Here is a 19503-nt window from a genome sequence, read left to right on the forward strand (position 1 = left end):
TGCTTACATACATACACACATACGCCATTGTTTGACTCAGACCTCCAATTTGGCTAACTTGATTTGATTTGCATAGTTCTTGGGATATAGTTCGGTATTGACAAATAAAAACCATCGCAATATCCTTTAATAGAAATCCTTATCGTGAATTAACGTTGACTCTGTTGAGCACCTTGACGAGCTGTTCCAAAGTCATCCGTTAGATGGCGATATTGTATTGCGCCATCTACCCCAAGACATTGGTAACACGGGCCATGAAAGGCGGAAATGTAGGCGCTAGCCAGGCTTAAGCGTTTTATGGGTTTTTGGGCTTTAGAGTGGGCGTGGCAAACTTTTATTAGGCCAATCGATAGGTATTGACGAAAGAAATACATATCAATTAAAAGTATCATAATAGCATCAAAACTGTGGCCACAGCTTGTGGCTTGTGGGCGTCAGAGGGGGCGTGGCACCATTTTGAAACAAACTTGCGCTGCGTAGGAACTCCTAAAATCTGCATGCAAAATGCCAATCTTCTAGCTTTTATAGTTTCCGAGATCTCAGCATTCATACGGACAGACAGACAGACTGACAGACGGAGATGGCTAGATCGACTCGGCAGTGATCCTGAACAGGAATATATATACTTTATAGGGTCGGAAACGCTTCCTTCTACCTGTTACATACTTTTGCACGAATACAATATACCCTTTTACTCTACGAGTAACGGGTATAACTACTAAGTTGCCTCTCGGCACTTCGCATACTTTTCGACTCTCAGGGCTGCCGTCAGAATGAAAAAATAGTTAGTCTTTTTGAAATTTTGGTACTCCAGGGCGTCTTTAAATAGATGATTGACAGCAAGATCGAAAACCTTTATTTACAAAACTTTTAATAACATTGTCCTTCTTCTATAAACACATAAGCGGATTTTGATTCATTAACGTTCTTATTGCTCGGATTGCAAATACTGTTACGAACAATCTTATTCACGCTCGCTTTTAATATCCGAAAATTGACTTCTCCATAGTCCAGGTTGCTATATAAGAAAATTGGCAGTCGGTTACTCATTATCCATACACTTTGGTCTTCTCTGTTGTCTATTTTTAAATCATTAGGAAATTGTATTAAGTTTGGTTCCTTTTTTAGATCTAGAAGTTTTCCCAAATTGGCTCGAGTGTATGGCTTTGTTGTGTCCCAGCAACCAACATTGTCTTCATGAACTTGTGTAAAAAACATTATTCCATTCCTTGTGATTCCGGAAGTAGATGACTGACTATTAAATCCACGATCCCCAATTGAAAAGAAGTACTTTGCGTTGTCTTGATTAGAATTTATCCATAAAGATTCGTTTAGCAAGAGATCCATCGGTACCATAAACTCCTAGAATAAATATAAAATAATTGATGTTATTTGTACTTGAAATTTATATTACTTTAATATCTTTATACTAATAACAATAAATAATATCTATTTACTAATAATATGAAAATAATTCGCAATTCCTTTCAAAATTAACATATATTAAAACCCGTTTATTTTTACATAGATACTTACTTGACCAAAATAGATTAAATGTTAATAATTTTGTTTCGTTAAAATGTTGTTCAGCTCTGAAGACGAATCCGGACGGTTTTTTTTCGCGGAGAGTTTTAAATATATTGTAAAAGAAGAAAAAATAGGATTTTTCCATAGACTCTTGGGAGCACCTAAATAAATAGTTTTTCTTTTAATATTCTAACTCGTGATGCCTTCATTGACGGTTTCTTGAAACTCAAAGAGCTTGAGATTTTTTGGTGTTTCAATATAATATATAGAAGTCATTCTTGCCTTTGTGTTTCTTATTTTAATTTTAATTGTTTTTTGGTTTGAAACTGGTGTGATGAAATGATCCCACTTTATCATCACCGGTAGTAATTGATTCATCCGCATCAAAATATAAGCCATATTTCGTGAGTCGTGAGAACATTTCCCAATTTAAAGAGCACCTTGTTGTGTCATCGCATTCTATTTCACTTTCTCATAAAAGCCGAATTCAAAATAAATTTTTGGCCAGTTAACCCTCATTCTTGCTTATAGCCTAGTACTCAGATCGACAAACGATTACGCTAGCGTAAAAACTTTAATCTTTCCAGTGTGACCAAAATTTCGAGAGTTTATCAGATTTAAGCGTGCTTTAAAGCGTGATTTAAATTTAACAGTTGTTTTTTGAATTTATTGATAATTATTCGCTAATTTAAAGTTCATAGCTGCACTTTTATTGTGTTTTTCGTACATTCTTGACCTAAAAAACATTTTGCTCTGACAAGAGGCACCCCAGAGAGTATTAATGTTATTTTGTCCTCACATGTAAACTCCTGCAATCGACTTTTGCGAGGTTTTTGAGTTTTTCCCTTCATTTCTTATAATGTTCAGTGAGAAGCGCACGCCAAAAGATTAAATTTTGTAATCTTTTCGCTCGGGTTCACCCAAAGTTCATTTCCGCAGTCTGGCAACGCTATGAACATTTCTGGTATTTTTTTCGTCGATCTGAGGACCGATGTGAAAAAAACCCTTGACGAAAAGTGAACGCCAGCTGTTAGCCTCTCGCTCTCTCTCATGACTGGCGTATGAAATGCTGCCGCTAATTATTACATCAGACGTGCTATACCGTCATATTGAGTCTTCTCTGAGAAAACCTTTTCGTTTAATATCTGATGACATCATGTCTCCTTCCTGTGATTTTCGTCATTATGAAGCAACTCTACCCTTTATAAAAAATCACTTTGTATTTTGCATAACTTAAATATCAACAAAAACACTTTTTGCTTTTCTGTTTTGTGCCAGAGTTTACCGCCAACTGTAAACATTGTGTTTTTGGTACCATTTGCTGTCTTTACGTTACACCTAATTGCTCTTGGACTTAGCCTTAGGTCTCTCCTAGCTTGACGATTGTACAGTCACCTTAGAGCTTTTAAAAATGATTATTGCTTGCACTTATGCGCCTGTCAATAAAGCCGAATTAGTTACTACCTTAGTTACTACAAGGATCTGCTTCTAGCATATGATTAAGCGTTAGCAATAAAATATAATTTCGTAATTTGCTTTCTGAATATTTTTTTAATGTTTCAAGTAGTTTCAAATTGTCGTATCTTAATTTTGTAGAAGATTGTAAATAGTGTTTGATAAATAATAGAAAAATAAATAAATATAGAAAAAGCAATTATAATTTTATAAACATGAAGTATAGATCTACATCCTATCCATACCCTCTGAAAAAACCTGCCGGCAACCACAGATCAGGCAATAAACGGATTTGCTCAGTTTTTTAAACGACTTAAAATACTTCAGCTCATTCAACACATCCTTTTTATCCCCTTGGTCAGAAGTTTGTAACGCAGTGAAGGAGACGTTTCCGACCCCATTAAGTATAAATATTCTTGATCAGGATCAATAGGGGAATCGATATAGCCATGTCCGTCTACCCGTCAGTTTACAAGATAGTGATCTGAAACTTTCACTGCCGTCCTAAAACATGTGTACGCAGATCAAGTTTATTTATCGAATCTTCCCTCTTCGAGACTAACGACAAGTATTCAAGTCTTAGCTTAATACATACATTTAATACATTTAATTAGTTAAAATTAAGTTTTTTAGGAGAAGGGCCCTAGCTATTGTTGCTGAGTGTGGAGATCTCTTCGCCTGAGTCGTGAATGGCTGGTGTTCCAGGTTAAAGACCGCGCAAGCCTATTTGGATGAGCCTGTAGCTTGATCGTATACTTTGCTTTTACACTGTCGATTTCGTGTTTAACAGATCCCACATTTAAATCTCTGTGAATGTTTTCATTCCGTATGTACCACGGTGCACCAGTTATAGTTCTCAGTATCTTTGATTAAGCTCGCTGTATTACTTCTAGGTTGCTAACGCATGCGTTTCTCCAAAGCTCGGAGCCATATTTCCAAATTGGCTTGAAAACTGCATTGTACAGAAGAACCTTGTACTCCATTTATAGCGGAGAACGGGCATTTATTAACCAATGAACCCTTCTTGCTTTTAATTTAAGTTGTGTTCTCTTAGCTTCGATGTGCTTTCGCACAAGTAAGCCGTCTATCAAGGTGGACTCCAAGAAATGTTACTTCAGTTGTTTGTGCACCATGAAAGTTGTTCAGAGATAGTGGGGTGCAAGTTTGTCTGTTTAGGGTAAAGGTGACGTGTTTATTCTTTTGCTCGTTAACCTTTATGCGCCAATCTGCTAGCCAATTCTCTAGAAGCCCGATATGAGCTGACTGTTGCGTTGCTCTTATGGGGCACTTAGATCGACTTAGAAAGGCAGTATCATCAGCAACTGTTGAGGTTGTTGTAAGACTGGTTGTCGGAAGGCCTGCTGTGTAAATTATATACAGTGTTGGTCCAAGCACGCTACCTTGAGGTACTGCAGCTTTAATTGTATGGTATTCGGAGAGGAAATCTTTACATAGCAATGCGAAACTTCTATGCTCAAGATATGGGTGTTCTGTGGAAGCAAGGTTTTAATTTTATAAATTAAACCGTCCTGCCAAACGCGGTCGAAGACCTGGGCGATTTTCAAATGTATTTCGTATCTAGGAGGTTATTCGGTTTACTTCTTCAATGGTTCCGTGTTTCTCGCGAAAACCAAATTGGTGGTTTGGAATGGCATTATGGGACTGTAGGTGTTGCTTTATACGATTCAGGAGCAGCTTTTTAAATATCTTTGATAGGCATGGCAGGAGATTGATTATCCTACATAATGGGACTTGTCCTTTTCGGCTTTGTGGATCATAGTGATGACAGACTTTTTCCATTGTTGTGGATAACAGCCCAATTTCATCATGCTGTTGAATATTGTGGTGACGAGATTTACTGCACAGTTTGGCAATTCTATAATCATTTTAGGGGAGATTAAATCGTGTCCTGGCAGTTTATTTTTTTCATTTTTATCACTTCTCTTGATTGAAATATGATAGGCAGGTTAGCCTCTGGAAAGATGTTTGTTGGGAGCACAAAGCTATTTGTTGGTGGGAGTGGTTTGAAAACGTTTTCTAGATGTGCGGCAAATACATTTGACTGCTCTTCATTGCTGCGAGCTCCTGTTTGTGTGCGTAATGGCGACTCACTTTCGATTGGTGGACATATACCTGATTTAGCTTTTCACAGTGGATATCGTTTGCTGTTTGGGGAGAGATGCTGCAAATAGGATAATTGAGATCGATTAAATTCATCTTCTAAGGCTGTGAGTAGAAGATAGTTTGCTGTTTTAAGTCACTCCCTCCGAGGCCTTCGCTTATTGCGTAGCAGTTCGTTAATATGCCCAGAAGCCCGACAGTTGTTATCAGGATTACAAGCCGGTATAAAAGGGGTGGAGTGTTGTGCAGCTAGCGACATAACAGACACTAGTTCTTTTTGGTAGCCATCAATATGGGAGCTTACGTACTTTCTGTATTTAACCCAATCTGTTTTACGGGAGGTTAGAACATATATGCGTTCTGAAAGCTGTGGATGATCGTAGAGATGAAATGAGTGATTCATGATCTCTAGCCACTCTTCCTTTGGGGTTGGTGAGTCGAGAGCCCCAGTGGGTGTGTTTTGCATTGTAATCACCAGCTGGTCAAAGAACTGTACAAATTCATCTTCGGAATGATGCAAATGATGGCAACTCATAGTGCCTGATGGGTTTCTTGATCAGTATGCCAGTACTGCCATGAGCCTTGCCATCAGGATGGTTTGTTTCATAAAATGTATAGCCATTAAGGTGAAAATAGTTTTTGTTTGTTAGGTGAATCTCTGATATAAGCATGTCTTCAATGTCATACTGATCTAGGAACTGCGAGAGCTCGTATTTGTGCTGTGAAATGCCGTTCGCATTTCAGAAACATATTTTTAAGGAAAACATCTAAGCAGATTTCTGTTTGATTAAAAGCTCCAATAGGAGATTTTGAGAGCGCATAAGTTCCTGCAGCGTTTGCTGTATTGCTACCATTGTGTTGGTTATAGTTACCAGCATTGCTTCTACGCCATTAGGCAATTGTGTGCTTGCAGTTGTATGTTAGAAAGTAGTTTCTGGATTCTGGTTCAATATTGATTGCCGCACTGTATCCGCAGTGGTTTTTCCGTTATCAAGGTGTTTAACCACTGATCGGTAATCTTGCTCGTCGTTCACTTGAATTTTTGATTCGTTGATGTTACCCCTTTTTATGGACTTTACATAAAACTTGTTTGCTCCAATTTGATCAGTTATTATACCCTTGCAGGGGTATTATAATTTTGGTCAAAAGTGTGCAACGCAGTGAAGCAGACATCCCGACCCTATAGAGAATATATGTTCTTGATCAGGATCGCGTCCTGAGTTTATATAAGCATGTCCGTCTGTCCGTCTGCCTGTCCGTCTGTCTGTTTCTACGCGAACTAGTCTCACAGTTTTAAAGATATCGAATTGAAACTTTGCACCACACCCTTTTTTCCTTTGTACGCAGTATATAAATCGGAACGGCTGGGATCGGCCGACTATATCCAATAGCCGCCATAAATCTGATTGATCTGAAATGCCATAACTTTAGTGGTTGTAAAGTTAGGAAGTTGGGATTTTCTATGGTTTTCATTTTTGGCCAATCAACAAATTTCATAAGGATCCGCAGACTATATCTTATAGCTGCCATATAACTGAACGATCGGAAATTCCATAACTTTGGTATTTTTAAAGTTAGGATGTTGGGATTTTAATGAGTATTAAGAATGCATCATATGAATAATTTTGGAGAATATAATTTACAGAGTATTCTGCAAGGGTATATAAACTGTTTGTATTCATGATCCGTTAAAATTTTTTGTATTTCTGGTTTGGGTAGGGGCTAGCTTGACAGTAAGAGCTGACGAAACAGACACTGCAGTTGATGTGGTTGTTGACGTCGTTAGTGTCGAAGTCACCTTTTTAAACGAGGGCATTGTGCTGGTCGTTGTTGTATTGAGCAGATCGTTTGTTAAGTTGTAGGGGTCGGGGGACTGGCATTGGACACTCCACGGCTTTTTTTGTGATGTGCCGCTTGGACATAATACGCCTGGAGAGAGCGAGCGTGCCTCCGTATTCGCTTGCAGTGTTGCAGTTGTTGCCGGTTCTGTGCACTCTTCCGCTATTATGGAGAAGTAAGCGTTATTTCTGATTGACGAGAGCCGACGTTCGTCTTGTTGTTGTTGCCGAGGGTTGCCCTTTATTGTAACAAACTGTATTATCACTTATCTTAGTAATGTAGCAGCCCTAAGCAACACTATTAGTATTTATACACATTATACATAGTAATAGCCCTAAGCATCTCTGTAAATAAAAACACACAAATATACTCGGCCTGTTATCTATATGTATACATTCTGTTAAAGTTCCTAGCTGTTAAGATAATGTTAGAAAAGCAGACAATAAATGAGAGAAGGGCAGTCTTGAGAGTGATCCCGACCTGAACTGGTGCGTGTTTTACTCTGCTACAGTAAGCACATGAGCACAGGTACCCATGCGTACATTCTGATCGTCTTTTCGGGAAATAGAATTCGGCTATTTGTGGTGTATTTTTTTAGTTTCTCGGCGGAGCGAAATAAAAACACATTTGTCGTCATTGACAGTTGTGACTTTGAATCACTTTGTTTGATCCAAAAAGTGTGAGCGGTGAGCATTTGTGAGTGAACATTTCTGTTGCATCAAACGATCAAAGCTTAAGCCTAGTATCCAGATCGACAAACGATTACGCTAGCGTAAAAACTTTAATCTTTCCAGTGTGACCAAAAGTTTGAGAGTTCATCAGAGTTAAGCGTGCTACGGTCGTACTGTCAATCAGCTGGGTTTGTTGACAAGCAGTTAAAATTCAAATATCGTATTTGCGGGAAAGAGCCTTTAAAAGATATTATCAAATACCTTGGCAAGAAAAGTCTACCGCTTTACAAAGAAATTAAAAAACAATACAATTTAAAATTAACAGTTCTTTTTTTTAATTTACTGATAATTATTTGCTTATTTAAAGTTCAGTTTAAAGTGCAGCTAGCACTTTTATTGTGTTTTTTCGTACATTCTGGACCTAAAAAACATTTTGCTCTGACAAGAGGCACCCCAGATAGTATTAATGTTATTTTGTCCTCACATGTAAACACCTGCAATCGACTTTTGTGAGTTTTTTGAGTTTTTCCCTCCATTTCTTATAATGTTCAGTGAGAAGCGCACGCCAAAAGATTAAATTTCTTAATCTTTTCGCTAGGGTTCACGTTTCCGCAGACTGGCAACGCTATGGAATTTTCTGGTATTTTTTTCGTCGATCAGGAGACCGACGTGAAAAAAGGCCCGACGAAAAGTAAACGCCAGCTGTTTGCCTCTCGCTCTCTCTCATGACTGGCGTACGGTTTTCGTCGATCAGGATACTAGGCTTTATCAATGACCGTGATCGTTCTTAACCGCAGGCATGATCGTTTGTGAGTGCAACATTGCTCATACATGATTGTTGTGATCAAATATTTGGGTTCGCTTATGTTCAGATGGTTTACATAAGTGGTTTTTCGTACGGTACTTTTCATTTGAGATCGGTTTGATCGACTTTGCCTTGGGCCTCTTTGTGAGTTTTTTGGCACGCTATGTTTGACTTTTTTCGCTGGCAGGCGATAATTTGTAAAGTTTGTATAAATTGACATTGAAAGTGTTGCTGAGCAAATTACACTTGCCACATACACAGTATCTGCCAAACGTAAAGGACGCAGTTTTATTTGGAATGTCTTGGCAGAAATTGTAAAGCCAGACAACACCTTATTGACCGGATTCGTATTCTGCCGCACTTGCTCCAAGGTTCTAAAGTACACCGAAAGCCAAACATATAATTTAAACAGTCATAGCTGCTGCAAATTAACTAAGCAGACATCACCTTTAAAATGTGTCTCAGCTTTGGACAAGTCTGAGGTCATAGAAAAATGTACATCGTGGATAACGGAAGACTGTCGACCATTTACAGCTGTGCGTGGATCTGGCTTTCTTAAGCTAGTACAATTTTTCATCAAGATCGGGGCCTCTTATGGTGAACACATCGTTTTGGAAGATTTATTACCACTACAATTTCTCGAAAGGTCAAAAAGTGCGCCACAGAGAGAAAACAAAATATTAAAGACGAAGTAATTAACATTGTAAGCTGCAGTGGAGCCTCAGTGACTACAACTACGTGAAAAGAAATTTTCTAGGCGTTACATTTCACTACCAAACGGATATTTTTCGATATTGTTTTGGGAATGAAATCAATGGACTTCCAAAGATCTACAGGTGACAATGTCTTGCGAAAACTTCCCTATCGTTGTGTTATGTTCTCCCAACTATGTTAAAAATTCAAAGCCTTTGTCCGCCAAATTCTGAAGATGCTATCTTAATTTCGATTTTAATGGAGAATATCCTAGTTAACATTGACGAACCCATATCCAAATTTAAGTTTGTGTCATAAAGCTGCATATTTTTTATTCCCACCACTTTAAATATGCAAATTTTTAGATCGGCAAATTTAAGGATCGGTAGACTATATCCTATAGCTGCCATATAACTGAACGATTGGAAATGCCAAAACTTTGGAATTTTGATAGTTAGGAAGTTGGGATTTTTTATAAGTATTATGAATGCATCATATGAATAATTTTGGAGAATATAATTTACAGATTATTCTGCAAGAGTATATCAATTTCGGCTCCGCCCGAAGTTAGCTTTCCTTTCTTGTTTATTTTAAAATTCATTATTATTATTTTTTTGCAAATAAATTATAAAAAGAAATTAAGAAATATTAATAGAATTGTAATTTTTTTTTAATTATTCTAAAATCTTTTGTACCTCTTACCTTAAAGCTTGCCATGGGATGGAAGTAAAGATGCCGTTGCACACTTCCCTTTTTGCCAGATATACTCATACCAAACACACCATCCATCCATTGAAAGTTCAATCCGTATATATTAAAGTCTGAAGCAATTGGGTTGGGATAGAAATTATAGTTTGTCACTCTCCAGCTTCGGTTTTTTGAAAGGCTATAAACAACAAGCCCAAATCTCCATACATCTGATACAATAGCATGAGCATCGTCGCAATTATCTCCAATATCCACAACTATATTTGAGTGCAGGGAATCCTGCTTAACATGAGATTTTTCCAAATTGTATCGAACGATCAATTCGTCAGTATTAAGGTCATATACAACTATTTTAGGCGGGCAGATCTGATTTAAATTGATTGTCGCATTAACAATACCAGAATCGATCATCCAAAGCCTTTGGCATCTATCTACCGCTGTACGATACACCGATATTAGTTTTAAGCAGTCGGGATTAATGGGGTTTCCATGAGCCTCCCAATTCGGATACGGTTTTATTGCTGGGCTCGACTCTTTTGGAGGAAACGGAATTGTGCCTAAACTTGCAGGAACTCCATCCTTCCAACGAGGCGTTGTAACAAACAGTCGGTCTTGATAAACATCTATACCAAGAGGTAAATTATTTTTTGGCACGAAGTCTCTGTAAGTAAAAAAAAAAGTATAAAAGTTTTAAATGCAGTTTTTAAATGCGTTTGCTGAAAAACAATTTTTTTTATAAGCTGAAAATAATTTAACAAGAAATAAAAAATAATTTATATCAATTTAACAACAACCGAAAAAAATTAAATTAATAAGTATTAATCAAGAGAACAGTCTTAACTTATATTTTTAAGCTAGCTTCCCTGATCATCGCCAATTCGATAGCACGGTCTCCATCTCCCACCCGGGAAATGCTTAGACGAGATATAATGTAAGACCGAAAATAGGTATAGAAAACAAGAAAGGAAAGCTAACCCCGGCCGATTATATCCTATAGCTGCCATATAACTGAACAATTGGAAATGTCATAACAATGGTGATTTTAAAGTTATGAAGTCGGCTCCGCCCGAAGTTATCTTTCCTTTCTTGTTTAGAACTAACAAGAAAGGTGGCAAGCTTCGGCAAGCCGAAGTTTATATACCCTTGCAGTTTTTACAAATCGACTACATTTCGATTTTTATGCCTATATGACTAAAATTAATGAAGCTATGTCGATTTTGCGTTGCATTTTGCCATCGTTTGTATGGCAGCTATAAGATAATATTGTCCGATTTTAATTTAATTAAAACTGTAATTCCATAATATTTAAAAACAGCAAAGTTATAATTTTTTTGGAATTGTTTTTTCCGATTGTTCCTATGGGAGCTATATGATATAGTCGATAAATCCGCCTCGTTCCTACTTATATACTACCTGTAATAGAAAGACAACTTTTGAGAAAGTTTCAAGCAGATAGCTTTAAAACTGATTGGCTAGTTTGCGTAGAAACCGACAGACGGACATGGCTAGATCGACTCTCCTGGTGATACTGATCAAGAATATATATACTTTATAGGGTCGGAAATGTCTCCTTCACTGCGTTGCAAACTTTTGACTGAAATTATAATACCCTCTGCAAGGGTATACAAATTTTTTTAAGAAATCGTATATAAGATCGATATCTATATATATAAAATATATGTAGATCGCGAATTCTCTTTAGTAAACCAATACGGTTTTGTTATAAACCCTTTATTATTACTATTGCCCTTGCATAAAGTATTATAATTTCAGTCAAAAGTTTGCAATTAGTGAAAGGCACATTTTTTTAGCTTAAAAGCTATATGTATGAAGCTTTGCAAGACTTAGCAATTTCAGAAATTTTTGGCTTGTAAAAATTGGACGTCTGTATCAGATAACGGCGATATAAAAAAATCGGAGAAGGGAAAATAAAATGAAAACTTCCTTGATTCTTAGCATATACCCATATACTACGGTAAGTAAGACCGTAAATTACTTTTATAAGAACGAAATCTTCACTGTTTTTAAGCATCGAAATGAAAATAAGGCATATTAATTTAGAAATTTTGTTAACATCAATTGACAATAGACAAACAGCAAAATCGATGTTTTTAAAATTACCAGATGTTTTGTCTATCCCATAGCATTTGAATAATAAAATCAACAAACAAATAGAATAAATATTATTTTTATACCGAGGGTATTATAATTTCAGTCAGACATTTCCGATCCTATAAAGTATATATATTCTTAATATTAATATTATGGAATTACGGTTTTAAAATCGGACAACAATATCAAATAGCTGTCATAGAAACGATGGCAAAATGTTTAGCTTTATTGATTTTAGTAATATAGGCATAGAAATCGAAATGTAGTCGATTTGTAATAACTGCTTCCTTTCTCGTTTCTTCTCCGTTATAAATCAATCATTTAATAAACATATTATCACCAATAAAATAAATACATTTTTTGTGTATCTCGTCTTATATAACTACTCACGACAATACAAAAAAAATTTATTTTAGTTTTTAAAAAACTTTGCACAAGTTTACATCTTGGTCAGGTCTATCTATTAAAACAAATTAATTAATTGAATCTTTTTTAACTGGTAACGATTTTAATACAAAAAATTGTGGTATGCATTTATCCAAATAACTCTAATGCAATTGTATCCTTTGGCTTTATTAAAGACGCTCTTGTCAAGGTTAATATACACATCAAGTTTCAGTATAACTGCAGTACGCTTGCAGACGACAACTTACTTCCTCGTTATTATTAAAGAAGAATTATTTAATTTTTAGTTACCCATTCAAAATTGCTTGTTGACGTTCGACAAATGTTGAATATTCAAAGTCCAAATATTTCCACTCATTAACGATTTCAAGATGACTTTCACTCTTTAAATTCATCGAAAATGACTGTGTGGTGTAATCATAGCCTTCAAGATGCTGAACTGGTTGAATAATGAAGTTTCCTCTTAACGACTCAATAAAAAAAATTATCTGCGTAGTTATACAAAAACTTGGAAAAGAGTGCATCATAATGACCCGAAATTTAAAATTGTTTTGTTTAAAATTGATCTAGGGAAATCCGATGCATTCCTTTGTAACAATCAATCCGGTCTACCAAATGTAATTAACTGGTTAGTTGTTAGATATCGGTTAAAAGTTTTTGAAGCGTGTACGAGCTTTTAATTTTATTTAATGTAAGCTTTCAGCAAAAAGCTTTTCGACTTAGCGAAATATCAGACCGTTTTGTATACCCTTGCAGAGAGTATTCGAATTATAGTCAGAAGTTAACAACGAGGTAAGGGAGATATATCCGACCTTTTGAAAAATATATATTCTTGATCAGCATCACTGGTCGACTTATTCAGATATTTGTTTTACAAAACGATTTTGTTTTTTTTTGTGTGTATAATTCCCCGCAATTTACAATGTGACCGCCATCCATTGCCGATATGCCCTATTCTGTAAACGCGCCATACAGATTTTAATTTAAATTTATTTCTACCCTTTTCAGCATCTTTTATAATGCAAGGGAGTGACAGTAACGGGCAGTAATGGTCATAGAATTAATTATTTAGGTTATAGTCGGCCGATCCCTATGAAATTTGGTAGGTCGGATTGATTGAAAATCCCAAATTCCTAATTTTAAAAACACCAAAGTTATGGGATTTCCGATTGTTCAGTTACTTCGGCTCCGCCCGAAGTTAGCTTTCCTTTCTTGTTTATATATTATTTCTTTAAAGAATTTGTATACTCGCGCTTTTACTTAATTCAATCAACCAAAATACTTAATATCATAACAAAATGAATAAGAGCTAGCTTCGGAAAGTCGAAGTTTATATACCCTAACGTCTATTCATGAATTTGTATGCGCTTTTGTTTTAATTTCCGTTATTAAATTTTATTTTTATATTTTCTAAAACTTTTACATTTTTTTGGTTAGAAGGTCATTTAAACAAAAATTAAGAGTTTTAACAAGAAGAAGGCTGCATGAGACAACTCTACAACCCTATTAAAATGTATATTTGCTTCATTTCCTATAAATTTTATATTCATTAATTAAAAGTTCCAACCAAAACTATAATATACTCAGTGTGGGTATAAATATTTCAGATTTACTACTGTATGTTTGTCTCATATCCAGTGCCTCAAAAATAAAAACGTAAAACAAAATTGTATTTAATCAATGCGTTAAACAGCATCACATTGGGAAGAGATTCTCTCTACTGTTCTTATATGTAGAAATTACAATCTGTGGCATCTGTGAATACTTCTTGTTGTATGTGTGAGATTTAAATTTAAATTTTCTGAAGTGTCGTATGGTAAAGACTCGATAATATAGTAAATAGGCAAAATGTGGACAGTGTGGAAGCTATCTTTGATGTGCACTCATATTCTCGAAACACAAAGGCGTATGTATTCCTGTCCATTCTTTTGGTCTAAACGGATTTAGGTTTTTTTATTTTCTTTCAATAATTCGATTGTATTGTAAAAAGTAAACATTTTCTATTCGGAACACCACCTCAAAATAAGCAGGTAAATGTCGTAATTTTGAAGTCCTAAAAAATAAATCAAAAACAGATTTATTATGTTCATAGCTATTTGAGAATATGGATTGTAATTCGTGAAAAATGTATTACATAAGAACATCACCCTTTAACTTTAATTACGGTCCCTCGTGATTTTATATGTACATGAACAAGTAAAAACGATGTATTTGTCATCTACATATTTATGCATTCTTTTATTTATGTGATCCTGTTGCTGTTTTTCTTCTTACAACAAAATGTTTTTTCTACAAGTGGTTGATTTTAAATGTACCTAACTTACTTATTTATTTGTTTTTTTAGATTGATATAACTTTGAGAAATGGATTCTACTTCGAATACTGTGGTTAGTACTATATATTGTCTTTACTAGAAATAAATAAATATCTTTCATATTAGTTAGCATTACAAAATGCTTATTTCTTTCACACACGACTTGAGTTTTTTTAAATTTGGGAGAGACCTTTAAAATTCATTTGGCGTCCACAAATTAAATATATACCTTTCCTGCGCTATGTTGATTATTTCACATTAAAAAGGGTCTGATAAGAGATAATCAAAACTCAAATCGTGTAACGAACTCCTAGCATAGATTAACTTCATTGACAATTCGACGACGCATATATTACATGTGAAAAAGCCAATTTCACATGTGTACTTAGTCTCGAACTCAACTTAATCAAATTAAGCTAGTTAATATTCAAATTTTCTCAAAAATAAAATAATTGTCTAGGTTAAACGAATTAATTTGCTTTATCTGGGCTTTAAAATCTAAGCAACCATAAATATAAAATATGTTTAAGTCTTACTCTGCTTTTAAAGATATTGTCTTGTCACCTTCACAGAATTTGTGATTGCAAATTGAAATTATGACAGACTTGAATGATAAAAATACTTTTAATTATATTGTTAAACGTGGCTAATAACACTGACCTACAAAATTAAATGAAGGTAATACTCCAGAAACAGAAAATTTAAACAAAATTACAAAAATTGGGTAAAATGAATAAACCATTACCCAAAATGACACCTTTAAAAGGATACAAAATGTTTTTTTTTTATATATAATACTTGAAAATGAAATTTTCACAAAGTAAAAAATAATTGTAATTTCAACAGTCCTTCAGATAATAAATTTGTTTTATTAATTTGTCAATTTTAAAAAATCTAGTTTTTCGGGAGTTATTCCAATTGTTTAACATCAGAGAATATTATTTAGTTATCAGATTTTGACAGCCAAAAGTCCTCGAAAAATACATTAATTGCCTTTGTTAAAATTAAATCATCGATAAGATAAAAAAATGAATCCCTCAGTTTTAACGCTATCAGCTTGAAACTTTCCCAAAAGTTGTCTTTCTGTTGCAGGTAGTATATAAGTCGGAACGAGCCGGATCGGGCGACTATATTATATAGCTCCCATAGGAACCATCGGAAAAAATTCGACAACAATATTAATTTTTTTGTTTTTTTTCTGTTTTTTGGGATTTGGTAGAATCCGATTATAGCGACTTTCAAAAGACCGACGATTTTACGTAGTTATTCCCGGAAGACGCACTAACCATATAAGTTTGTATCTTATAAGTTGTATGGAGTCGTTATAACCGGATTCTACTGTATTTAAATATTATGGAATTATGGTTTTAATTAAAATAAAATCGGACAACAATATCATATAGCTGCCATAGTAACGATGCCTATATTAGCATAGGAATCGAAATTTAGTCGATTTGTAATAACTGCAAAGATATATAAACTTCGGCTTGTCGAGGTTTGCTTTCTTTCTTGTCTGATAATGATTTTGTAAGCTGTAAGTTGTAATTAACCATAATTAAATTACAAGTATTAGAGTTGACATCAGCATTTTCTCTTTACCATCTTAAGGAAAAAGTTCTTGAAACAAAAAATGGCACGGAAGAGTTACATGCTGATGTGTTGGCTTCCGAAGATAATGGTAACTCAGTCGAAACCCCTTTGGAATTAAGCAGTGACAGTGATTTAGATAAGCCCAATAGCCGAACAGATGATATCGACGATGCTGACTTAATAATTGAAGACAAGGAATCCAAAAACTGTAGTTTAAAAAGCGAGAACACGGATACCGTAGTCGAAAAGCCGTCAATACCGGTTGGGTCATTGGATACTGATACCACTGCTAATACGGATGAAAAAGAATCCAAGGACCTTAACATAGAACAGTCACCTGTTAAGACAGACACAACTATTACTTTGGAAAATTCAGTCATTGCCAATACCAAAAACGAAAAACCGCCCATTGTTTCTGATGATAATCAAAACGTGGCTGTCATAAAAGATGAAAATTGTATTATTGTAAGCACATCTAATGCTGAAAACTCATCTGTGCCACAAGGTACATCAAATATACAAGTTGAAGACGAAGACGAAGAAGTTCAAAAAACCGAAAAAACGGTATTACAAGACTGCACAGAAAATTTGACAGAAGAAGTAAGAAATTCTTACGCATACATCAATTTAACGCTTTTAAGCTATTAAAATGCAGCTTTATTTAGCTTACATTAATCCATGCAAGCTAACGACTTTTAAATCAATTTTTGTTTGGAATTTATTAAATTTATTTGTCGAAAAAAATATAAAAGGAAGCGTTTTCGGCCCTTTAAGGTGTATATTACCGTGACCTGGATCATTTGCCGAGTCGATCTTGCCATTACAGTTTTCTGTCCGTCCGTATAAACGTTTAAATATCGGAAACAATCCAGCTAAGGCTACAGTTTTTAGTTTCAATATGCAGATTCTGTTGCTACGCAGCGCAAGTTAAATTCAAAATTTTGATACGGCCACAAAAAGCCATCTTCTGTATAAACTTGGTATAGGATAGTTATTAAAAACTTAAAAACATATTTGGTCAATATCTATCAACACACCAACAATTTTGTAAGTCCCACCTTCTTTTTTACTTTTCAAACATTGGTTTTTTTGTTTTTTTAATTTACATTAGATTCTTTTTTTGTATTTAATTCACTACTGTTTTATCCGATTCATATGTAAATAAATTTAACTTTTATCCTTAAAATAAATTGTCAGCTGGAAATTTGGTTGAGCACACCAGATATTAGGAAAAAACCATAAATGCAGGCGAAAACTTCTTAATGAGACTGTGACAGCAAACACAACTTTTAGTGCCAATTGATCTAGACATTCGACTAGATCATTCATTAACGACCTGAAAGATCTTGGGTGTTAACTAGAGTAATAATGGTTTTAGTGCCGCCTTCTCACAATTTTAAAATAACATTACACAATGTACTAGTATGCATTAAAGTATCCCGTATTCCCCTCTAAAAAAAAAATCATATGGCAACTACAGTGATCAAACACTGCTCTTTGTGACTGGCAGCAACAGCTGTAAGTACCAGCCTAGTCTACGCTAAAACGTTGCGTCGAAATCAAAAAACATGTAATTTTAACATATTTTGTGTGTGGTATGCAGTGGTATAAAAAAGTGCAATATCTTTGTAAATGAATAGTCTGCCGCAAAAAATTCTTATTTTGATTTTAATAAATATGTAATTTCTGACTAATGTAGTTTATATTTCGTGATCATTTGAATACGCAGAAAATTATGCCAAGTAGTTGAGGAAAAATTCCTTTAATACTTTTTTAAATAAATAGCACAGGTCACCGGAAAAATAACTGCCAGTGTATATAAACTTCGGCGTGCTTAAGCTAACCAGGAATAATCAAGGTCTCTTTATTTAACTTTTATATCTCACACACGTTGTCTTTACTTCTTGGTTCGATCGAGACTGAGCTTCGCTGCACGCAAGCCGCTCTCTCTAGCGCTCTCTCTTGAGAGAGAGGGATAGGCCACCGCTCTTATAGTGTGGCCAGCTTATCTTTAATATACTTGGCCAGTTACACAAGTTTTTGACTTATAATTCGATTGATAATAATTATACTTTTATTAATCTTAGGGTATTATTGAAACTACAAGCACTAAATCTGAGCTGGCTGGCGAAACCACAAAACCCGAAGTTGATTTGCCAATTGAACATGTAAGTGAAGAAATTATATAAAAATATTAGTGAGTAAGTTCGCGGCATACAAAGATAACAGATTATTTAACTATTTAAATAATTGATAATAATTGTCATATTTGTATGATAATAAAGATGTGTGTTTTGTGAGGCAAAGTTACAGGATATTGTTTAAAAAAAATTTGATTTGCGGAACCACTCACTGGACGAACTGGGGAGACATAGAAATCTTTTCGCCCGAAAATGGTTTGAAATTTGTATGTAGTTTATATGAACATTCCATCCGCACATTTCAGCCCGGAATAGATTTAGTTAAACGAATTTATACTTTCAATGGATAAATTTTTGATTAAAATATTAATTTAATTAAATTAGAACGAACTGTGGTCGTGTAACTTAAAATAACTCTAGTTGTTAGTTCTTCTGATATTCTTGACCTAGTGAGAGCCACTTGTACTAACATTTCTAATCCTACATAATCAATAGATTTACGCATTATTTGTTAAAGTATAGTACTCAGATCGACAAACGAGAACGATAGCGTAAAAACATTAATCTTTCCAGTGTGACCAAAATTTCGAGAGTTCAGCAGAATAAAGCGTGCTACGGTCGTACCAAAGACCAATATAAATGATTATATTGGTCTTTGGTCGTACTGTCAATCAGCTGGGCTTGTTGACAAGCAGTTAAAATTTAAATATGGTATTTGCGGGAAAGAGCCTTTTATCAACTACCTTGGCAAAATAAGTCATAAGGAAATGGATATACCCGTCCGATCACCTGAGTTTTCAAACTCGATTTGAATGTTTGAAGTAAAGTGAGCTTGAAAGTTGTTCCATATAAACGGAGAGACGGCATGACTATATCAGCTCTCTTAATGATTTGAAATTCTACGCCTACGTTTTTTTCCAAAATTAGCCTCGTCCAAAAATCATAACTTTCTGAACATTTATATAATGGTTTTGATATGTGTTTAGTCTTAAAAAATATACATTTTTCAATTTTATACATTTTGTTAAATAAGCTGTAGCTCTTGTGATCACTTGAATCGTCTTTTTCAGTCCAATTCTGCCAGGTTCAGGCGTTCCTAGTTAGCCAAATTTCGAACTGGCC

General features: G+C 34.8%; 2 protein-coding genes across 14 annotated transcripts in view; one reads left to right on the forward strand and one right to left on the reverse strand.

Moving 5' to 3' along the window:
- Positions 1 to 833: 833 nt before the first annotated feature.
- On the reverse strand, positions 834 to 12969 carry LOC108037945 (protein yellow). Its single transcript, XM_017114619.2, has 3 exons — positions 12628 to 12969; positions 9814 to 10480; positions 834 to 1362 (listed from the first exon to the last, which is right to left on the reverse strand). The coding sequence occupies exons 1-3, from the start codon at positions 12861 to 12863 to the stop codon at positions 871 to 873; spliced, it is 1395 nt and encodes a 464-aa protein (XP_016970108.2). The 5' UTR covers positions 12864 to 12969; the 3' UTR covers positions 834 to 870.
- A 1177-nt stretch (positions 12970 to 14146) lies between these two features.
- LOC108040061 overlaps positions 14147 to 19503 on the forward strand; it is an 84692-nt gene continuing 79335 nt past the window's right edge. For 4 of the 13 annotated variants that reach the window (XM_044460610.1, XM_044460614.1, XM_044460615.1 and 1 more), the window contains exons 1-4: positions 14165 to 14366; positions 14681 to 14723; positions 16259 to 16840; positions 18328 to 18408. In XM_044460610.1, coding sequence (XP_044316545.1) covers positions 14700 to 14723; positions 16259 to 16840; positions 18328 to 18408 — 687 coding nt within the window. In that variant the 5' untranslated portion in view covers positions 14165 to 14366; positions 14681 to 14699. Of the gene's footprint in view, positions 14367 to 14680; positions 14724 to 16258; positions 16841 to 18327; positions 18409 to 19503 lie in introns of all 13 variants that reach the window. The other 9 variants (XM_044460617.1, XM_044460621.1, XM_044460622.1 and 6 more) reach the window with 7 other exon arrangements.

Source organism: Drosophila rhopaloa, unplaced genomic scaffold (genome assembly GCF_018152115.1).
Source record: "Drosophila rhopaloa isolate 14029-0021.01 unplaced genomic scaffold, ASM1815211v1 contig_203, whole genome shotgun sequence".
In the NCBI taxonomy this organism is placed as follows: domain Eukaryota; kingdom Metazoa; phylum Arthropoda; class Insecta; order Diptera; family Drosophilidae; genus Drosophila; species Drosophila rhopaloa.